This window comes from Schistocerca serialis, chromosome 1 (genome assembly GCF_023864345.2).
Source record: "Schistocerca serialis cubense isolate TAMUIC-IGC-003099 chromosome 1, iqSchSeri2.2, whole genome shotgun sequence".
Lineage (NCBI taxonomy): Eukaryota > Metazoa > Arthropoda > Insecta > Orthoptera > Acrididae > Schistocerca > Schistocerca serialis.
Window position 1 is genome coordinate 218,863,238 of NC_064638.1, and position 23,441 is coordinate 218,886,678.

The following is a 23,441-nucleotide window of genomic DNA, read 5'->3' on the forward strand; positions in this document are numbered from 1 at the left end:
AAAATTTAATGTTGCACGCGAAAGGGAGGCATGCTAAAGTCTTAAATGTCAAACAAGGAACTATGCGGCTAAAGTGCAAAATTAAAACAAAGTAAAAGAGAGAGACTCGGCGGAAGTTCGAGTCCTCCCTCGGGCATGGATGTGTATGTTTGTCCTTAGGATAATTTAGGTTAAGTAGTGTGTAAGCTTAGGGACTGATGACCTTAGCAGTTAAGTCCCATAAGATTTCACACACATTTGAACAAAAGAGAGAGAACAGGACGTTACTGACAAATAACATCACTTAATCATCTGAGGTCATCTTCACTCGAATGTTGCCATAAATAGAGTAAAAGGGGCAGAAAATAATCAGAAAAAAAACAGATTTCACGATCGGGCGCCGAAAGTTTCCAAAATAATGAAACATGTAGAATGCAAAAAACTGGAGGTGGGGTGGGTAGGGAAACACATATTGCGTGGAATAACTACAAAAATCCATAATAGCGCTTCCCCTTGCTGCGCGACCGGGAAGACAAACAGGAAAACTGCGTAATAGTAAATATTAGCCATCAGTACTGAAGCCGCACAAGACCCAAGCGCAGGCGCGGTACGAAACAGACATGAGACTGGTGAACTGCTTAAAGTGGAAAAGCGGGAAGTAACAGCAGAAAGGAGACACAACTATAACAGCAGTGAAAGAGGAGAGGATCTGTACATTTAAACAAACAAGGAAAAATGTTACGTCGAATGGACACCTTAAGCTACCCGGATAATGTCATAATTAACTAAAATATTTTTGTGATACAGGTCCGTTCGTTCATTAATTGTATCTAGAGAATGCAGTGCAGTGCGTAAGACAGTTAAATTATCGCTAACCTGCTGCAGCTGACGCTTGTTGCCAATCAAATGCATGGCCAGAGCTCACCTGAGATTGGCCAGTTCTTTATGTTCTTTAAATTTCGTAAAAAAAATTTCAGCCCGTGTGGCCAATGGATCTACTCTTACACAACTGGCTTTTATCGCATTCAATACGATACACTCCGGTATAGGAGAAAGGATCCTTATTGAAGATCTCGCGGTTCCTTAACCTACAGCCCAAAGATTTTAGTATGGAAACTGCCGGAGCTATGTTGTCTGTCATCAAACTCATTTCAGTCCTCTCTGATACGTATCCATTATATGGAATCTAATCCCTTCCATGCTTCATTTCTCAATCATAGACCCCGGATACCCATGAACCGCAGCAATATACTCGATTACACCGAACTTTCTTTCATATGCCTCTAAGTGAGGGGAACATTATTCAACCTGTTTAGGAGGGACCAGAAGGAAGCAGTTTCATATTTATACGTGTGGTTCGATCCCACATTCAGAACTAAATCAGAAGTAGACTCTTTTCTACAGATGTCAAACTCTACAGTGCCTTCATTTAAGGAGCTCTTTAAGCCTAAGATGGCAAGGCCCCGTTAATATGATGCTGTACAGAGAAAGAAATCTTCCCATGGAATCTATTAAGTTTGTTATGTAAATTGTCAGAAGCTTCCTTGTTGCCTCCATAAAGAACAAAAATGTCATCAACGTAACTTTTCCATCATACCATCTTAGCGGCCTCCTCCGGATACTTCTTAAAAAACGGATACTCGAAATGAGATATAAAATATTGGCTTAAATGCAAGCTAGGTGGGAATCCATGGCCAGATCCTGTTGCCAACAATTTACACCACATGAAGGGACTGTAACTGTTCCGAAATCGGTCGTGGATTAAGCAATTGTCCTGAGGTTTTCTTAATTTTTCAAAATGAACTTTACAGTTGCGGCTGACCCATAAGAAGAACAGCACGTTGATCCTGTTTGGACCCGTTTGGTAATAACGTCACCATAATTCAGTTTTCCGCATTTACCGCACGCACGTCGGAAAAGCAGAAATGCCACACTAATCCCTTGCCTATAGGTCGGTGCTTATATACCCGCATCGCAATCGCACTACATTGCATATACGCCGCAACAGCACCCTCAAACGGAAAGTTTTGGATTGCTCCTTATATTTCTGCGTGACAAAAAAGTAATACTTCGCTTTGTAAACAGCCTACATGACATCTGTGAAAATAGTATCATTGTACCTGTGTTTACGGCATTTAGCTGTCATATGAAGATGGTCTAAGAAGCCGAAAACCGAATAAATACAATTTTGCATAACATCAGGAAGCATTTCCTATTTAATATTAAATTACTCTATATTTTTCACACATGACCTTTGACATACATTTATTGCATACTGACCTTCGACAGATCATTCCATTCCACTGAAAAATGAAAAGTTATTCTCAAAAAATTCCGCCTTCGAAGTCTCAGTAGAGAGCTGACGCAGTGTTAGCCCTGACGGTAAGTACATAATGTCCTATACTTCCGTATGCCGATTTCAAATAGATGTTTTGTTTTCCCGTCAGTATTTCATTTACTACATTTTATTACGTACATACATAGCTTATTCTCAAATATACTCAACCATTTACACCAGTAAAGTGAGAAGATTTATTTTATGTTTACTGATTCCCCTCCCTCCACGGAGTCTGTGGTCGGCTGGCAGCAACTCTCTTGTTACTCTTCACTCAAATAATGTTAAAATATAAAATGTATACATATATTTGACTTCGTAGGCCTTCCCGGCGTAATAAGTCTTGAAAGTCTCGGGTTTACTGCCGGATCCCATAATCAGCTCGATGCAAAATTTCGGCAATCCAGCTGTTCGCCATCTTCAGGAGACGGTTGCTGCTGCTGCTGAGAACGCACTCAGCAGCAGTAGTAGCGTTCTCCTGAAGACAGCGACGCAACTGGATCGCCGAAATATTGAGTCGAGTTGATTTTAGGATCCGGCAGCAAACCCGAAGAGACTTTCAAGAGATATACATATAACTTTTAAATTAAAAGATCAAAGTAATAGTACTACAGTACAACACGAGTGACTCAATTTCATGCTTCACTATGAACTTCAAGTGGCAGTGGTTCGACTGGTGCTGAAAAGATGTCGAAGACAACCTGGCCAGTCCTTTGAAGTCAGCTGCCAGTAAATGCTATGTTGGTAGCAAGGAAGAAGAGGTAGGGGTCAATATAGATAAATGTGTCGCGATGTCTGGGAATGGAGGGATGATGATGGGCTGGAATATCGTGAAGGAGTGAGGTTGGGTCCGGAGGCTGATATTGGAGCCTAGGGCTACAGCTAGTAGGATGGATAGACGTCTGGGCAGACTTCTGTTTTAGGTGGAGATAGTCTGAGGAAGTTGCCTTCAGATAGTGTGTTGAGGGCTTGGAAGTGGACGGAGCGGGATCGGGGGGTTACATGTTGGTATAGGGGCGACAGCAGCCGAGGATTGGATAGAATGTAAAAAGAGTTCTGAGAGGTGCATAATTACCACGTGCGAATTAAATTCCAGGTCCAGATAGAATAGACGAAGAAAGCTATCAAACGCCGCTGGTAGTTCGAGACAGCAGTGACGTTGCGCTTCGAAATACAGTTTTCAAGGTGGAGGCATTGACGGATACACGGTCAGTGACTGGAGTGCAAAGTGTGATAAGATTTTTCCGTGAAAACTTTCCCAGCTACAATCACCAACTTGTGGAAGTTCACGGAACGAGCGTAATTTCGCGAAAACAGATCTGGTTTCAGTGGCGGGAATTTAACAGAAGCACCCAAGCATGTCCACCACCTCAAGCGGCAACACTTGACGTACCGAATGGTTAGTTCAAGTCGCTTGCATGTGAGGCAGGCTGTACACGAACATAACATACAATGAAAGTGACTGGTCTAGAGGAAGATATGTTTTCGCTGTTTGTCTCTCCAGCAGTTAATGCGGTATAAGCGAAGAGTGTTCCATTTATGCAGCATATCGTCTCTGGGGACGAAACGTGGATGCATCATGTGATACGTGAGGCGAATAAAGTAGGAATGTCATAGAGGTAATCCCCTCCCCCCCCCCCCTTCCACACACACACAGGTAAGAAGATCAAATATATGGTCTCCACGAAGAAAGGCAAGGCGACGTTTTTACAGACATGCAGAGTGTGTTACTAGTTGACCTCACACATGGAGGGACCGTGACTGTTGCCCGTTACTGTGCTACGCTGGAACTGTAGCAGATGGTGACTGAGAGGAAGCGACGGAGATTGCTTTCAGAGTGGTGGTGTGTTGTTGCACGGCAACGTTCGACGCATACCGCCTTGATTACGCCGGATTTGCTCAGGCGTTTACAACGTACTGTGTTGAATGACCATCTACACAAAAATGTTCAAATGTGTGTGAAATATTATGGGACTTAACTGCTAAGGTCATCAGTCCCTAAGCTTACACATTACTTAGCCTAAATTATCCTAAAGACGAACACACACACCCATGCCCGAGGGAGGACTCGAACCTCCGCCGGGATCAGCCGCACAGTCCATGACTGCAGCGCCTAGACCGGTCGGCTAATCCCGCGCGGCGACCATCTACGCAGTCCGGACACCCCACCAAGCGGTCTATTCAAGAAGTACCTGACCGGTCACCACCTCAGAAACGTCGCCGACGATCAGAGGCAGTTGATAACTGTCTCCAAGACAGGAAATATTTTTTTCATGTCAATTTCGACGGTTTTGTTTACAGACGGAACAAATGCTTACGAAACTACGGTGGCTATTGAGAGAATTAATGTGTGCCAATGAATTAGTAACTTTCTGTTCCTCTTTTGTTTCTTCAATATAGCTTTCCTCGCAGAGGACTTGTTACTTTATTTTTCGAGCCATCCTCATATTATTTTTGTAGCTGCGAACTAGCACTTAATAGCATGCAGTCTGTGCCAGGAGTATGGTGCAGAAAGTGCCCAGTGCTACACCTCAGCTTTATAGCTGTATGGGAAGAGAGGGGTTCAATTCTCCAGTCAACCATCTAGATTCAGGTTTATCTTTCGTTCCATAAATCGTTCAAGCTGAACGCTGGTCTGCTCCCTCTGAGACACTCCCTCTGGTGATTAACACCAATCTTCCCTTTTTTTATTTCTTGCTTATGAAGGAGCACTAGCACTTTGCCGACATGTTGTGCCCTCAGCCGCGAAGTCGTTCCAAGACTATTTCGCTAACAGCAGTTCTGCCTATGTCGAAAGCTGTCTGCAATTGGTAATTTTCGCAGCACGCACGCAAGCGCGTCTGCAAAAGTTTTATTACCGAGAAGGGGACGTACCCTCAATTACCCTATCACAGATATGACTATTTCATGCTACCAGCAAAAGCCGTCTTGGCCTAATACAGAAAGTAACTCACATCTCACAGCAATAATGCTTCGTTCAACTAAATTTTATTGTTTGCGGCGAGTTTCAGCTTCTAGAATACATCGCTGTTAATTTCTGGTCTTCGCAATGAGAAAACCATGAAGCAACCCGCGTCGTACTACTCAGTATAGGTGCATGACCTCTTTCTAACCGCTGTCCCGCTTTCATTAAGGAGTAATTACTGCCGAACGTACCATCTATGTCGCAGCGTAGAGCGCACAATATTCCAAGTGTAAAAGGAGAGATAGCTCATTGGTTAAGAGTCTGCACTCATATTCTGGAGGTGCAGAGTTCACATTTGTGGAATTCCAACATTGCATTCGCTGAAGAACCAGTCATTTTATTTAACCTTACGATTTCTTTAACTCTCTGTCCTACGTGCGTTCTCATTTGAGTTGCCGGTGACTAGTTATAAATGGATTTGTTCGTTTTCAAACAATTACCTAATTTAAAAGTGCATAATTAATCAAAAGGTAAAATACAAAAAATTAAAGTATACAAACCGTTGCCCATACTTATACATAAATGATTATAGTTCTTTACGATGGTTAAGAGTCATTCTGATGTGACCAGTGCAATAATTTCATAGTGCAACATTTGATGCTGATATACTATACTGACACTGTAATTCTGTCAGACACACAGTATGACTTGGAAGAGCGGTTGAAAGGAACTGATAGTGTGTTGAGAAGAGATTTAAGATGAATATCAACAAAAATTAAGCTAACGTAATGGAATTTAGTTGCGTTAAAACATGTGACACTGCGGAAATTATGTTAGGAAATGAGATACTAAAGCTAATAGATGAGCTCTACTGCTTAGGCAGCAAAGGAACTGACGATGGTTGAACTACAGCATGTACAACGAGTGAAAAGGTCATAGGATACCTCCTACTAATGTGTCGGATTTCCTTTTGCCCGGCTTAGTGCTGCAGTACGATTTAGCATGGACTCAACAAGTCGCTGGAAGTTCCCTACAGAAGTACTGAGCCATGCTATCTCTTTAGCCGTCCTTAATTTCGAAAGCGTTGCCGGTGCAGGATATTGTGCATGAACTGACCTCTCGACGATGTCGCATAATTTTTCGATGGGATTCGTGTCGGGCGATCTAGATAGCCATATTATTCGCTCGAATCGTCCGGAATGCTCTTCAAACCAGTTGCGAACAATTGCGACCCGGTGACATGACATCGTTGTTTGGGAACATGAAGTCCATGAACGGCGGAAAATGGTCTGCAAGTAGCCAAATGTAACCATTTCCATTCAATGATCGGTTCAATTGGACCAGAGGACCCAGCAAACAAAGCCTGCACCATTATGGAACCACCACTAGCTTGCACAGTGCCTTGTTGACAACTTGGGTCCGTGACTCAGTGGGGTCTGCACCACACTCGAACCCCACCATCAGCTCATACCAACTGAAATCGGGTCTCATCTGACAATGCCACAGTTTTCCAGTCGTCTAGGGTCCAAGCATTACGGTCACGAGCCTGGGAGAGGCGCTGAAGACGATATCGTGCTGTTAGCAAAGGTATATTAAATTTCGCCGCGCTGTCTTAAGGGATACGTTCCTCGTACGTCCCACATTGATTTCTGTGGTTACTTTACGGAGTGTTGCTTGTCTGTTAGCACTAACAGCTCTACGTAAATGCCGCTGCTATCGGCCGTTAAGTGAAGGACGTCGGCCACTACGTTGTCCGTGAAGATAGGTAGTGTCTGAAATGGGGTATTGCCGGCATACTCTTGACCCTGTAAATCTCGGAATATTGGATTCCCGAACGATTTTCGGGATAGAATGTCCTATGAGTCTAGCTCCAACTACCATACCGCGTTCAAAGTCTGTTAATACCCGCTGTGCGGCCATAATTATGTCGGAAACCATTTCACATGGATCACCTGAGTGCAAACGACAGCTCCGTCAATATACTGCTCTTTTATACCTTGTGTACGCGATGATACCTCTATCTGGATATGTGCGTATCACTATCCCACGACTTCTGTCACCCCGGTGTGGAATTTCCAGTTACATTAATATGACCACCTGTCAAAAATCTGAATAACCAACTTTTGCTGTGCGGACTGCTGCGAGACGTGCAGGAAGAGAATAGACATACTTGCAAGCACCTAACATCTATGGCCAAGTACACGCAAATACAACGGTACAGGTGAGCCCATGTTAATCAGCCACCATTACTGGATATCCAGTTGGAACACACTTGTCCTGATTGTTCCAGAAATACAGCGGCTGCAGCAAACCGGGATACATCGCCATCGCCTGCCATGGTAATGATGCATGATACCCACACTAACAAACCCAACCTTACATGAACTATCGCAGCTAGTAAGCCACTACTGCTCTTACTACCCATCCCACTGTCGCAGAGGTTTTTTCCCACGGCACGAGCCTTGGCACTTTTATTCCTCTGCTCTTCAAATTGCTACCCTCATTCGCGTTTCGTCCACTACCTATCACCTGATGAACCGTCTTAATGCGTAGTCTTACCCAGACGCACGGATAACAACACAGCCCAGCATCCTGTGATCCACTTACTAGATAACTAACATGTTGACGCAGGTGACAGTAGAACTTTAGGTTTGGTCACCACGTTGGTGCGGGCGTGGAGGGGCCCCATCTCTATATTAGTGAGGTTTTGGAAGGTACAGATAGGTATTTGGAGTCATACCGACTCCAGTGCTGTGGCCAGCTTCGCTAGGTTTTTCGTTTGAGGATCCGTAGCGGGAACAGCCCGATCGATGGGGTCCCATAGATTCTCGACTGGTTTTAAATCTTGGGCGTTTAGTTGGCGGCGGTGTACGGTAAACTCATCCTGCTGCTCTTCGAACCATGCACGTACACTGCGAGCTGTGTGATACGTTGTATTATCCTCCTGGTAGATGCCAATGTGCCGAGGAAAAAGAAACTGCATTTAGGCGTGGTTCCCAAGGACAGATCCATTGTGTCTTCCAGGATGACGAGATAACACAGGGAATACCACGAAAACATTCCACAGACCTAACACTCCTTCCTCCAGGCTGGAACCTCCCGACGATTGTTGCAGGGTGTTTGCTCTTAGACGTTTCATGGCGATGGAGCATAAAACGTGGTTCATCTGAAAAGGACACCTGTCCCCACTCAGTGGGCGTCCAGCTGCGGTATTGGCGTGCAAATTCCGGACTTCTTTGCCGATGAACAGTAGTCAGCATGGTCGGCCGCTGTGGCCGAGCGGTTCCAGGCTCTTCAGTCCCGATCCGCGCTGCTGCTACGGTCGCTGGTTCGAGTCCTGCCTCGGCCATGGATGTGTGCGATGTTGTTAGGTTTAAGTAGTTCTAAGTCTAGGGGACTGATGACCTCAGATGTTAAGCTCCATAGTGCTTAGAGGCATTTGAACCATTTTTAGTAGTCAGCATGGGTGCCTGAACTAGGCGCCTCCTGCGGGGGCCCATAAGCAGCAACTTTACCTGCACGGTCGTTGAGGAGACACTATTGGTTGCCCCTTAGTTCATTCTGGCTGTCAATTGCTCAGCAGTTGCATGTCTCTTCGCTCTTAAACATCTCAGCAGGCGTCGTTCACCCCTGTCATCTATAGCCCATGGTTGCTTCCGTGCAGGTTTTGGATGGCGCCATTTTGCCACTGTTTGTTGTTGTGGTCTTCAGTCCTGAGACTGGTTTGATGCAGCTCTGCATGCTACTCTATCCTGTGCAAGCTTCTTCATCTCCCAGTACCTACTGCCACCTACATCCTTTTGAATCTGCTTAGTGTATTCATCTCTTCGTCTCCCTCTACGATTTTTACCTTCCACGCTGCCCTCCAATACTAAATTGGTGATCCCTTGATGCCTCAGAACATGTCCTACCAACCGATCCCTTCTTCTAGTCAAGTTGTGCCACAAACTCCTCTTCTCCCCAATCCTATTCCATATCTCCTCATTAGTTATGTGATCTACCCATCTAATCTTCAGCATCATTCTGTAGCACCACATTTCGAAAGCTTCAATTCTCTTCTTGTCCAAACTATTTATCGTCCATGTTTCACTTCCATACATGGCCACACTCCATACAAATACTTTCAGAAATGACTTCCTGACACTTAAATCTATATTCGATATTAACAAATTTCTCTTCTTCAGAAACGCTTTCCTTCCCATTGCCAGTCTACACTTTATATCCTCTCTACTTCGACCCTTATCAGTTATTTTACTCCCCAAATAGCAAAACTCCTTTACTACTTTAAGTGTCTCATTTCCTAATCTAATTCCCTCAGCATCACCCGACTTAATTCGACTACATTCCATTATACTCGTTTTGCCTTTGTTGATGTTCATCTTATACCCTGCTTTCAAGACGCTGTCCATTCCGTTCAACTGCTCTTCCAGGTCCTTTGCTGTCTCTGACAGAATTACAATGTCATCAGCAAACCTCAAAGTTTGTATTACTTCTCCATGGATTTTAATACCTACTCCGAATTTTTCTCTTGTTTCCTTCACTGCTTGCTCAATATAAAGATTGAACAACATCGGGGATAGGCTACAACCCTGTCTCACTCCTTTCCCAACCACTGCTTCCCTTTCATGTCCCTCGACTCTTATAACTGCCATCTGGTTTCTGTACAAATTGTAAATAGCCTGTCGCTCCCCGTATTTTACCCCAGCCACCTTCAGAATTTGAAAGAGCGTATTCCAGTCAACATTGTCAAAAGCTTTCTCTAAGTCTACAAATGCTAGAAACGTAGGTTTGTCTTTCCTTAATCTAGCTTCTAAGATAAGTCGTAGGGTCAGTATTGCCTCACGTGTTCCAATATTTCTACGGAATCCAAACTGATCTTCCCCGAGGTCGGCTTCTACTAGTTTTTCCATTCGTCTGTAAAGAATTCGCGTTAGTATTTTGCAGCTGTGGCTTATTAAACTGATTGTTCGGTAATTTTCACATCTGTCAACACCTGCTTTCTTTGGGATTGGAATTACTATATTCTTCTTGAAGTCTGTGGGTATTTCGCCTGTCTCAAACATCTTGCTCACCAGATGGTAGAGTTTCGTCAGGACTGGCTCTCCCAAGGCCGTCAGTAGTTCTAATGGAATGTTGTTTACTCCCGGGGCCTTGTTCCGACTCAGGTCTTTCAGTGCTCTGTCAAACTCTTCACGCAGTATCGTATCTCCCATTTCATCTTCATCTACATCCTCTTCCATTTCGATAATATTGTCCTCAAGTACATCGCCCTTGTACAGACCCTCTATACACTCCTTCCACCTTTCTGCTTTCCCTTCTTTGCTTAGAACTGGGTTTCCATCTGAGATCTTGATATTCATACAAGTGGTTCTCTTTTCTCCAAAGGCTCTGAGCACTATGTGACTTAACAGCTATGGTCATCAGTCCCCTAGAACTTAGAACTACTTAAACCTAACTAACCTAAGGACATCACACAACACCCAGTCATCACGAGGCAGAGAAAATCCCTGATCCCGCCGGGAATCGAGCCTGGGAACCAGGGCGTGGGAAGCGAGAACGCTAACGCACAACCACGAGCTGCGGACTTCTCCAAAGGTCTCTTTAATTTTCCTGTAGGCAGTATCTATCTTACCCCTAGTGAGATAAGCCTCTACAACCTTACATTTGTCCTCTAGCCATCCCTGCTTAGCCATTTTGCACTTCCTGTCAATCTCATTTTTGAGACGTTTGTATTCCTTTTTGCCTGCTTCATTTACTGCGTTTTTATATTTTCTCCTTTCATCAATTAAATTCAATATTTCTTCTGTTACCCAAGGAGTTCTACTAGCCCTTGTCTTTTTACCTACTTGATCCTCTGCTGCCTTCACTACTTCATCCCTCAGAGCTACCCATTCTTCTTCTACTGTATTTCTTTCCCCCATTCCTGTCAATTGTTCCGTTATGCTCTCCCTGCAACTCTGTATAACCTCTGGTTTAGTCAGTTTATCCAGGTCCCATCTTCTTAAATTCCCGCCTTTTTGCAGTTTCTTCAATTTTAATCTACAGTTCATAACCAATAGATTGTGGTCAGAGTCCACATCTGCCCCTGGAAATGTCTTACAATTTAAAACCTGGTTCCTAAATCTCTGTCTTACCATTATATAATCTATCTGAAACCTGTCAGTATCTCTAGGGTTCTTCCATGTATACAACCTTCTTTCATGATTCTTGAACCAAGTGTTAGCTATGATTAAGTTGTGCTCTGTGCAAAATTCTACCAAGCGGCTTCCTCTTTCATTTCTTAGCCCCAATCCATATTCACCTACTACGTTTCCTTCTCTCCCTTTTCCTACTACCGAATTCCAGTCACCCATCACTATTAAATTTTCGTCTCCCTTTACTATCTGAATAATTTCTTTGACTTCATCATATATTTCTTTTATCTCATCATACATACAATTTCTTCGTCATCTGCAGAACTAGTTGGCATATAAACTTGTACTACTGTAGTAGGCGTGGGCTTCGTGTCTATCTTGGCCACAATAATGCGTTCACTAGGCTGTTTGTAGTAGCTTACCCGCACTCCTATTTTCCTATTCATTATTAAAGCTACTCCTGCATTACCCCTATTTGATTTTGTATTTATGATCCTGTATTCGCCTGACCAAAAGTATTGTTCCTCCTGCCACCGAACTTCACTAATTCCCACTATATGTAACTTTAATCTATCCATTTCCCTTTTTAAATTTTCTAACCTACCTGCCCGATTAAGGGATCTGACATTCCACGCTCCGATCCGTAGAACGCCATTTTTCTTTCTCCTGATAACGACGTCCTCTTGAGTAGTCCCCGCCCGGAGATCCGAATGGAGGCCTATTTTACCTCCGGAATATTTTACCCAAGAGGACGCCCTCATCATTTAACCATACAGTAAAGCTTCATGCCCTCGGGAAACATTACGGCAGTAGTTTCCCCTTGCTTTCAGCCGTTCGCAGTACCAGCACAGCAAGGCCGTTTTGGTTAGTGTTACAAGGCCAGATCAGTCAATCATCCAGACTGCTGCCCCTGCAACTACTGAAAAGGCTGCTGCCCCTCTTCAGGAACCACATGTTTGTCTGGCCTCTCAACAGATACCCCTCCGTTGTGGTTGCACCTACGGTACGGCTATCTGTATCGCTGAGGCACGCAAGCCTCCCCACCAACGGCAAGTTCCATGGTTCACGGGGGGGGAGGGGGGGGGCGGGGGGGGGGGGGAGGATTTTGCCATTGTAGCCTATAATTTAACCACGGCGGCATGCGAACAATTTAAAAACTTAGCCTCTTTGGAAATGCTTCCACCTGTGGGTCGAGAACCAATGATCATGTCCTTTAGGCGTCAGACAGATCGCCCCGTTTCCGCACTACGATGACAACTGCAGCGTTTTCGGCGTCGCTCGGAACAGTTTATATACCCTCCACTGCCACCCGCCGTCTGTGAGTGGGTATTGAATGTTGACGTCGACCATAAGAGGTGGTCACATTACTGTGACTGGCATTAATGAATGTAATTTGTATGTGTTTTTAAAGCAAATATGCATTTTAAAATAACTTTTCTTGAATTTTAGAAATATTAGAGAGTTTTTTTAAAGAACTTAACAGATACTTTGCAAACATTTTTACCCACTGTCGTTCCGTATACTGTTTGAAACTGATGTAAGTACTGTGTAAAATTTGTCTGCAAATGCATTGTGAAATATCGAGAGGTACACACATAAATGTACCACTGTAAAATGAGTGCACACACACTAGTACCGTGCTACGATGACAGCGCGCAAGAGTACATAATGAACACAAATGGCGCCTGTCAAACATTCCTTACTACATTTCCGTAACAAGACGGAACAATGTATAGTAGTTAGTATCAACAAGGACCCAGAAAGCACTTTTGTGCACAGCATGATTAGTGGTTCCGAATGTAGCGTTTTTCGGATCTCCAACCTCTTCTGGATATTCAATGTATCGGATAGTATAGATAGCATGGCAACACGTGTGCTCCAACCTTACTCGGTTAATCGATGTTAACTGTGTCCTCGGAACAAGTTTTAGGCTGCACCACGGTTTTGTCGGTACTGTGAGCTGGACTGAACTGTGCAGTAACCCTTTTTCATGTAGTGATCTTTACCACAGCAAGTATTAAATGCGGAGGGAATAGGAACGTACATGCTCACTTTTATGAGGTCAGACGATACTTCATTGCACCGAATACCTTAGCGTCCATTTAACCACATTAATAGCGCATTTTTATTTTGTTTCTTGGATTTATTAATTAATTCCACCACGTCATAAATATAATTGTTGCTTCAGCGTTGTTTATTAATAGTGTATGTGCTATACTTTTAGTAATTTGTGGTGCAATAATATAGTCCTTCACTGAGTCAAAATTAGACGTCTACCATGTTTGTGTTCACCGCCCTTCCTTGTTGATAAGTATCACCTTTGCGAATCTGAGTACGTCTAATTAGCTAATTTAATCGTGCTGTCACGGTTGAATCGGAAGCCTTCATCGCTGGAAACATTTCATCTTTCTCTACGGCTCATGTTTGTATATCCCTTTGGTCCTAATTACAGTGAAATTAGGTTAGTCGTACTCCATGGATGACACGGTGAGTGACTTCTGGAATGTAAAAGAAGCCAGAGATGTACATTTATGTGTAATACAGTGAAATGGTTTAACATCACGAACGATAATTGTGTAACTGTTGTTATAAAATAATCTTCTGTGAAAATACTCTTCTATGGAGCTGTTGGTGTTGCCCGACAGGAAGTCCCGTAATTCAGTCTTAAACTTCATCACACTATACAGGGTGGTCGGAAATTCCCGTTACGGACTTCTGGGAAATGTAGAGGGGAGTGAGTACATAGTATTTTGAGTAGGAACCCATGTCCGGAAACGTCATCCAACGAGACTACAGAGCGTCAAAGTTGTAGGCGCGGGCGTCTGTAAATGTAAATATACACGTGGTGATTCCGTGATGATGTTACAGACTTTCCAGGATGATGGAGAACGATAAATGTATTAATTTGAAGTAAGGATCCCTTCACCGGAAACGAACGAGTCGAAAGTTATAAACGAAAACTGTTCTGATACCTCTGACAGTTGAATACATGTACCTGTTCTTGTGTTGCGAAGAGTGTAGGGCTGGTAACTTTCAGTGGTGATAGTGTGGACAAAAACGAGAAAAAAATGTCCAATATACGTGGGCTCTAAATTGCATACCTGAGGAGCTATGACCATTCGTTCATCTTCGCTAATGTGAAACACATCTCCTCTACTGATCAAGTGTTCATAGCTGTTCCGCGAAGTACCTTCCATGCACGTAATTACGTTTAATACCCGCTCTTTGGAGAACGACTGTCTCTTTATACGTTTCCCTGGAGACAGGATTTGTGTCTCCCTGCCCGACGAGGATGATGAACTACATGGCTCGTCACCAGTTTCAGTATCGCTTTCACTTGTTAAGCATATTTCGTCATGCTTCTATTTCTCATGTATATTGTCCGCACAGTCGAGCGTATACGATACCATACATTCCAATGACTCATCTTGCAGAAACACTAATGTTTCATGTGCCATATTTTCTCATTCTGTGGAATTCCTTGGGTTCCTTTCTGATGATAAGTCAACTACGGAAACTGTTGTTGTAGATGTAATGCAATGCTTGCTTTGGCTCTGAGCACTATGGAACAGGCAAGCAGCTTCTCGTTTCCAGTCACAGGGCCACAACATCGTGCACATTGTCGTAACCGCTTATATCAGTGGATCTTCGCTATGATGACTATCCATTCGTCTCTCTTCCGCTTATGTTCCTTACTGTGTCACGTTGCCGCAACACCATCAGGAGGCATTTAACGTCGTGGTGGGCAGTGGTTCAAATGGCTCTGAGCACTATGGGACTTAATTTCTGAGGTCATCAGTCCCCTAGAACTACTTAAACTTAACTAACCTAAGGACATCACACACATCCATGCCCGAGGCAGGATTCGAACCTGCGACCGTAGCAGTCGCACTCAAGGGATTACTTGTCAGAAGTAATTAATCATGCGAGATGAGGCAGTTTTTCACGCATCCCTGTATGTGACGTCATATCTCCTGAACTAAGAGTCGGATATTGATATATTTTTGTAGATACATTCAGGGGCAGATGTGGATACAGTCTGCGAGAAGTGTTGCGAATGGACTTAGTAACAACGAAATAATAAATTTAAACATCTTGCATGATACAGTAGTTTTTCACGTACCTCAGTGTTTATGATGTCATATCTCTTGAACTAAGCGTTGTACAATGGTGTAATTTTTCTGTTACATTCAGCGGCATATCTAAATACCGCCTGAAAAAATGTGGCACGAATACAATTAGTAGTAAAGAAGCAATAAACTAAAACGTCATGCTTGAAGCGTCAGTTTTACTGTATGAACAGTAGAAATGTAGTAAGCGATAAACTTTTTTCCTTTCATCATTTTGGGGGGACAGTCAGCGAGAAAAAGTTTCGTAAAGGTTTCCATTTATGAATAATGTTTACTTCAAGTCTCTAAGTGCTCTCATTCTTAAATACTGGAGGACTAAAATATCTATACTGCTTTTTTACTGCCATCCCCATCCCTTTGATAGGTGGGTGACTGAAACCGGTCCCGTGGTTTAGAAGGCGATGTGGAACATATATACATACATCCATAATTATAATTTGTAGGGTGTACTTACGAATGCCACACTCAGGCAGCTTTATCTAATAATTAATCAGTGTAACCAACTTTAATAAATCAAACTTCACGTAAGTGAGGCTTAGCTAAAATCCATCACTACTGATTATAAAGAAGGATACAAGAAGGCTGGAAAGCTGTTACTGCGAAGTCTTTTGTAAATTAAGTGAATGATCAGATGAGCAAAAAACGCTTAGATTAAAAGTAAATGACAATCTGGAATACCTATGTTATCCAACTATCTACGATTACACCACTCACTAATACAGGATGCGTTTACGAGTTCAAAACCAAAAAGTTCCTGGCAGGTTTGACCTGGCGTTAATGCGAATGAAATTTTTCCTCTGATATGTTGGTACAAGTTGCGTAGTAACGTAAGTAATGTATAAATTTTCTGTGTATCGGTTTTATTTATGCAACGTTTTAAAGTGCTCGTATTTAGTCTAATTCTTTCAAATGCAAATACTTGAAAATACTTGAAAACCGTGTCCTTATCAAATCAATTTGGAAGGAAAGTTGCAATGTTACTGAAGCAGTCTGTACCTTAAATTTCAACAGATGAGAAATAAGTGAATGATTTCTTCTGTTTAGAATGATCCGCATGAAACGCATCCCACAGTTGAAATAACATACGGAAACATCGAGAAAGCGCACAGCATTTTTGTGGGAGGACGGTTATTAAACGTGTATGAAATATCTAATGTCATAAGCATGTTATAAGAAAGACTGCGCTACATTTGACTTGATGAATTAACTGCATGAAAGGCATGTGTAAGATGGTTGCCGTATTTGCAATATATTTTTATGTCTGATACTATAATTAGTTTGTGGAAACTAGAATTTCAGGTTATCTAAAGCAGAACAGCGACCAACTTGGAGAGCCTATTGTATTGCTATCGTTTTCTCAGTTAAATATGGTATGGTGAATCAGTAAATAGGTCGCAAACACCGGAGTACCGTACATCATTTTAAATTTAGCGCCTGTACATATCAAGAAGATGGCAGAACACTTGTATCCGCCAATGATAAATGATGTGCAGTCTGACCAATACGGCAGCTTTGCCGCAAGTTTGTACCCGGCAACACGATTTTTATGAGCCAAGGGACTGTCCGCAGAGAACGTTGACAGTGAAATTTGTCTCGTATGTGGTTAGAACTGTGTTTCATGGAAATCTGTACTGAGTTGGATGCGGAATTTAACAACAACAAAAAACAAAATCACCATCAAGGAAAATCCTGGCCATCCTGATTATCCACTAATGCCACATTGTTTGCCTGTCTAAGGGTATTTCGCTACTCGCCCAACACATAGGTCTTGTGGGTTGCAGCAATGTAAGGAGCCAAATAAACTTGTTACAGCTGGAGAGATCACTCCTTGGATGTGAACGCTGTTACAAGAACTCTATGCTGCAGGCTTTTAAGATCTTGGCGAACGGGATGTTGCTGTTGTTGTTATGGTCTCCAGTCCGAAGATCGGTTTGATGCAGCTCTCCATGCTACTATGTCCTGTCCAAGCCTCTTCATCTCTGAATAAGCGCTACAACCTATATCCTTATGAATTTGCTTACTGTGTTCATCTCTTGGTCTCTCTATGATTTTTAGCGCCCACACGTCCCTCAAATACTAAACTGGTGATTCGTTGATGTCCCAGAAAGAGATCTGTCCACTGATCTCTTGTTTTAATCGAATAGTGTCGCAAATTTCTTTTCTTCCCCGTTTCTATTCATTACGTGTTTAAATTTACGGGGGGAGCCTTTTGAAAAAGTAAAATAAACCTCAGCTGTTACACGCGGCACTAGTGTCTCTACCACAGTTTTCGACTAACTTATTGACTCATTCTCGTAGTACAATATGACAACATTCGAAATTGCTTGCACATACTTCTGCTTGGCGGTAAAGAATGTACGCTGTAAGAGCCATCATTAAATGCTTGAGCACAATGTGGCCAATCAAGACTATCGTAATATTTAAAACATGATTAACTGTGCCAAAGCTCCTATCCATTAAACTGTAACAGTGAGTATCTAGATTTTTTCAACTGCTACCTGAATGGAATCCCAAATGGGACTATGTGACTATACCTTTTAATCGAACGGTTCAAGGCAGACACGTTCATTTCTGGGAATAACAGAAGGAACAACTGAACGACAAGTTGTGTCCTATTTCTCGTAGGAGGGTAGTTAATCTATTAATAGTCTACTTGATCTTATGACAAAAAAATTCTCTCGCCAGGCACTGTCGTCAACGGAAGTTCAGCAAGCTTCTATCAGGAAGGCGTTCGACAAAGTCGACTGCTTAGCCCCAAAGAATATGCACAGGCAGCGGAACTGTAAAGCCTCAGATTTCTGAAATATACGTTTGGCAGCGTTGTGATGTGTAAAGCATAAGGTCTATCCATCTATTTAACTTGAGCATGTTACTTCAACGGCGCAAGTGTTATATTTACCAGGGGTAGAATTTTACAAAATGATAACATTTCCGCTACCATGACTGGAAATATTGAACATTGGTGTTAATGACTATTATGATGAAATAACATGGCTTTTCTAACTTCTACAATCGTTAGAAACCAGCGTTATCAAGCCACTGTGATCTGTACCGGAGAAACGATTAAGAACAGCTTACTTTCACATAGCTTCTCTCGAGTAATTAGAACAATATCTACACAAATTAAGCAAGTACCGGCACAGTTCAGTGCAGAACGTGAGACTCACCTTGCATGCATCCATAGCTGGTGGGCTTCACCTGCGTCCAGCCGGGGCAGCAGGCGAACGAGGAATGTTTGCTGTAGCGAGTCGAGTACACCGTGCGGAAGGCCTTCTGGTACACCGTCCTGTAAAGAGAGGCGAGTGCACGTGTTAGCTGATCCCGCACCAGGTAAGCCATATATGATTTATAAGCATTCTAACTGAGTCATGCTCTTACATAAATTATCACTGAAAAGTTTATTTTTGGAAATTTATGTGGACTGAAGCTCGAAATTTTGATGGAGACTTCACCTTGAGCAGATGGTTACCTAAAGAATGCAAACACCTGACGAGCCGGAGAAATGTGGTTGCAGTCTTAAGGAATCCACGATCTTTTACTTAGAATAGTGCTTGTTTATTTATTCAGGTCACGAGAACTGTGCAGGTACCGTTTGTCCAGAATGAAACACAGAGACCGCTTTTTCAGTGATATTAGTTTTTGGCTCCATTTGTTGTGGTCGGAGGGAAGGGGTTGAGCATTTTGCCTTCTCCACAGGAAGACGCACAGGTATATCAGTAATTTAGTAATTGCAATGATTAGCGAGAATATATATTTTTGTTATGAATGGTTATAAAAGGGAGTTGTGTGGATTTTACATGAACATTAAGTCTACCGCGCTGATCAACCTGGATTGCAATATACAGGGTGTCTTAAAGGAATTTCAAAGTCACGAACCTTAATACTATCAACTATAAGCGTTGTGGAGCGTTACTTCAATGCCAAAATTAAAGAGTAACTCAGGCAGGTTCAGACAAGTAAACGCACGGGTACTGCTTTATTTTTTTCCCGCTTGCAGCACCACGTAGGGCACGTAAGCATAATGGCGACTCCTGAGCATAAAGCGTTTCGTGCTCTGCAGTTTGCTGAGAGTGAATACGTAATTTTAGTTTACCGTGTGTTTCCTTTAAAGTTTAATTTTGATCCCCCATGTAGCAGAAACACTGTGGTTAATGTATTCACCGCACTACATGTTTTTGGTAGGCTAACTTCATCAGGTGTGGGGAGATGAACATTTAAAGAGTATTTGAAATATTCTACTTATGAAGTCATGCTCGATTACTTGAAAAACACTTGTTACTGGTTCCTGTTATGTCTGTCGTCCCTGGAGAAAGACTGAAGGAGGTATGTGTTTACACAAACTCATGAATTACGTTACTCGTTCGTAAACGGTATCAACGTTTGTCTTTGTGACATAAACGATGGGGCTTTAAGCCACTAACTGTCAGGCGAAAATAAGTGCAGTGGCAATACCCAGCACGGAAGTAGTTGGAGCAATAAAACAATTTCACACCGTAGCAGTATAATACGTATAATAAACTTCCACTTACTTCCACTTGCAAGTACAGCATGGCATTCATATCACAAAAAAAGATCGGCCCTAATCTAAGCACAACGCTAAATCACGCAATATGCATCTATGTGATAACCACTAGCAAGTGAGTTCTGAGTAGCTGAATATAAATGCTCGAAGAAAAAGCTCGAAACATCGTCATTTACGACATACTTTGGTTACCCATTTATAGGAGTAACTTACGTACTCACATTATTACACCTGATGATGGGGCTAGGCATCTGATACATATAGCGTGGTCAATAAAGTAACTCACAGCAGCGGAGGCTTAACATTTCTTTTGTCACAGCAGCGCTCTGACATTCTGACAATTTCATTTGTACTTTCGTTGTTGTAAAATCCAGCTGCCGGTTGTTTATTATGAATAGGAAATACCTCACAACTACACTTAAATTTACAAACAGAAGAAGTTATTTCCAGAAAAATATACTTTCAGTACTCAAATAATACGCAGAAACTGTGAGGTATGGAACTACGCCTTCTTTCATAATTGGTGCTAACGAGCGAGCTGTTGTGACACACTGCAAACAACAACTTCTTGAGCGAACTGACGTGTGGTGGTCTCTCAGTTGAAACACTTCTCTTCACAAAATCTGAATTTAGACTAAGAACAACAACACCTGACCAACTACAAATCCCAATAGTGTTACTGCGGATCTTTTGCCCCATATTTTCACGTGAGGTATGCTTTTGTTCCTTTCGTGTGTAGAGCGTTTTCGTTGAAAGATTTCTGTAAGCAACAGGTGTAAATCTTAGCGCAAAAGGAATTTATAGAACAAAAAATTTCTCATAAATAACATGAGAACACTATGAAAAATAAGAAGGTGTTAAACCTGGTGAATAGCCTAATAATATAATTTTGCCATTTTTAAAGCACTTTTCGGGGCAGGTGCATTGCCATTCCGAAAGGTGATTTTTCTTCTTCAATCCAGTCGTTAAGTCACCCATTTATTTATACAGTGCGACGGTTTTTAAAGCAGTCCAAAGATTCATTTTCCAATTCTCTTTTAATAAACATTCATAAAATGCGGCAGCCATCTTGCACAAAGTTTTCTTCTTACTCAAGTAAAACGTACCATACTCTTTCACCGTTTTTTTTTTTTCAAGCACTTTTCTTCATCTACAGCTACGAGGGGCGTTTGAAAAGTCCGTGCATAGTCCGAGATGGCACCACCGGCGCCTATCAAAGTCATGTTTTGTTGGTAGCATCTTTGGAAAGAATGCACACCAAGTTTCAGCCACATTGGTCTATTTCTCTGTGTTTGGCATTCGTGTGAATCAAGGAAGTCGAGTGATTGTAAAAAAATGGACGAAGTAGAATTTCGTGTGGTGATTAAACATTACTTTGTGAAGGCAAAACGCCTCAGAAGACTAAAGAGAAGCTTGATAAACATTACGGTGGTTCTGCACCTTCGATCAGAACAGTTTACAAGTGGTTTCAAAATTTTCGGAGTGGCCATATGGGCGCAAGTGATGCTGAACGTTCTGGACGCCCTCTGGAGTTTACGACTCCAGAAATCATTGATAAAATCCATGATATGGTGATGGATGATAGAAGAGTTAAGGTGCGTGAGACTGCTAGTGCTGTGGGCATCTCGAATGAACGGGTACATTACATTTTGCATAAACATTTGGACATGAGAAAGCTATCCGAAAGATGGGTTCCGCGATTGGTCACGTTTGACCAAAAACGGAATCGGGTGAAGTGTTGCAAGGATGGTTTGCAGCTGTTCAGAAGGAATCCGCAGGCCTTTAAGCGTCGTTCCGTCTCTGTGGATGAAACATGGACACATTACTATACTCCTGAGACAAAACAACAATCTAACCAATGAGTTACCAAGGGAGAATCTGCACCAAAATGGGCGAAGACCACTCCTTCGGCTGGAAAGTTTATGGCGACTGTCTTTTGGGATTCGCAAGGGATAAATCTCATCGACTATCTGGAAAAGGATAAAACTATTATAGGTGCATATTATTCATCGTTACGGGACCGTTTGAAAACCGAGCTGCAAGAGAACCGTCGGCGATTGGACTGCCAAAAGTCCTTTTCCATCACGACAATGTGCCAGCACACACCTCAGCAGTTGCGGTCGCAAAATTAATGGAAATAGGATTCCAACTCGTTCACATCTCCCCTATTTTCCAGACTTGGCTCCCTCGGACTGCTATTAGTTCCACAATTTGAAGAAATGGCTGGTGGGACAAAGATTTTATTCAAACGAGGAGGTGATTGCAGCAACTAATAGCTATTTTGCAGAATTGGACAATTCCTATTATTCAGAAAAGATTAACAAATTAGAACAGCGTTGGACGAAGTGTATAAGTCTAAAACCAGACTACGTCGAAAAATAAAACAAGTTTACCCCAAAAGCGTAAGTAGTTTTTATTTTTCACGGACTTTTCAAACGCCCCTCGTACTTACATGATCTGCCAGGCACAGTACGCTGTGCGGCGGTGCGTACTTTGTACCACTACCAGTCATTTTCTTTCCGCTCCAATCGTAAATGGAGCGATGAAAGAACTATTGTGTATATGCTTCCCGCACGGGACCCGATTTCTCGTATTTTGTCTTCACGGTCCTTACGCGAGATGTACAACTGATAGAGTTGGATCGGTCAGCATTTGTCACAAATGCCGATTCTCTAAACTTTCTGAGTACTTTTCCGCGAGAAGTCTGTCTTCTCCACTCCACGGATCCCAATTGAGTCACGGAATATTTCCGTAATACTCGCGCGTTGATCGAACCTACTCACTGTAAATCTTACAGCAAGCCTCTGAATCATCCGACCCGATATCCAAAAGACTCGAGCGGTACTAAAGAACGGGTCGCACCAGTGTTCTGTACGAGGTATCTTTTATAGATGCACTATATTTTACTAGAATTCTTTCAATACATGGAAGTTCACCATTCCATATAAATGACTTAAAGTGCTCGTTCTGTTTCATATCGCTTCGCTATGGCATTGATGAACGCGGTTAAGCAAGATAAATCAGTTTTCTTATATTTTTATCATAAAAATCAACAATCACACGAGGATCGAAAGTTGTTGAAGATATGTGAGGATAATAATAATAATGTCAGATTCCTAAACATTTGGGACGATAGTCCGGCACAATCTGGTAATATCCCTCTGTTGGACTCCACCTGAAATGAATTTATTGCTGATATCTCATTTCATTACTTCGACCTGCTATGCCTGTACTGATAGCTTTTCAGCTGAATTAAATACGGTCGCCAGAGTTCTCTAGAAGGATAACCGCAGACTTAATCGAAGGAAAAATGCTTTCGTTCAAAGCACATAGATTCGATTCTGCTTCCAGAGTTGGACAGCGTCATTGTGACCGTTTATCCCTTCTGGAGCAGCATGATGGATGCAGACAGCTACATACAACCTATTCTTTTGGC

The 23,441-nt window shown here is 42.5% G+C and overlaps 1 protein-coding gene across 1 annotated transcript in view; it reads right to left on the reverse strand.

Annotated features, from left to right (window-relative positions):
• LOC126460578 (epidermal growth factor-like protein 8) overlaps positions 1 to 23,441 on the reverse strand; it is a 177,864-nt gene that overhangs the window by 84,603 nt on the left and 69,820 nt on the right. Inside the window, exon 3 of the mRNA XM_050095929.1 lies at positions 18,651 to 18,769. Within this exon, the coding sequence (XP_049951886.1) occupies positions 18,651 to 18,769 (119 nt within the window). The remainder of the gene's footprint in view (positions 1 to 18,650; positions 18,770 to 23,441) is intronic.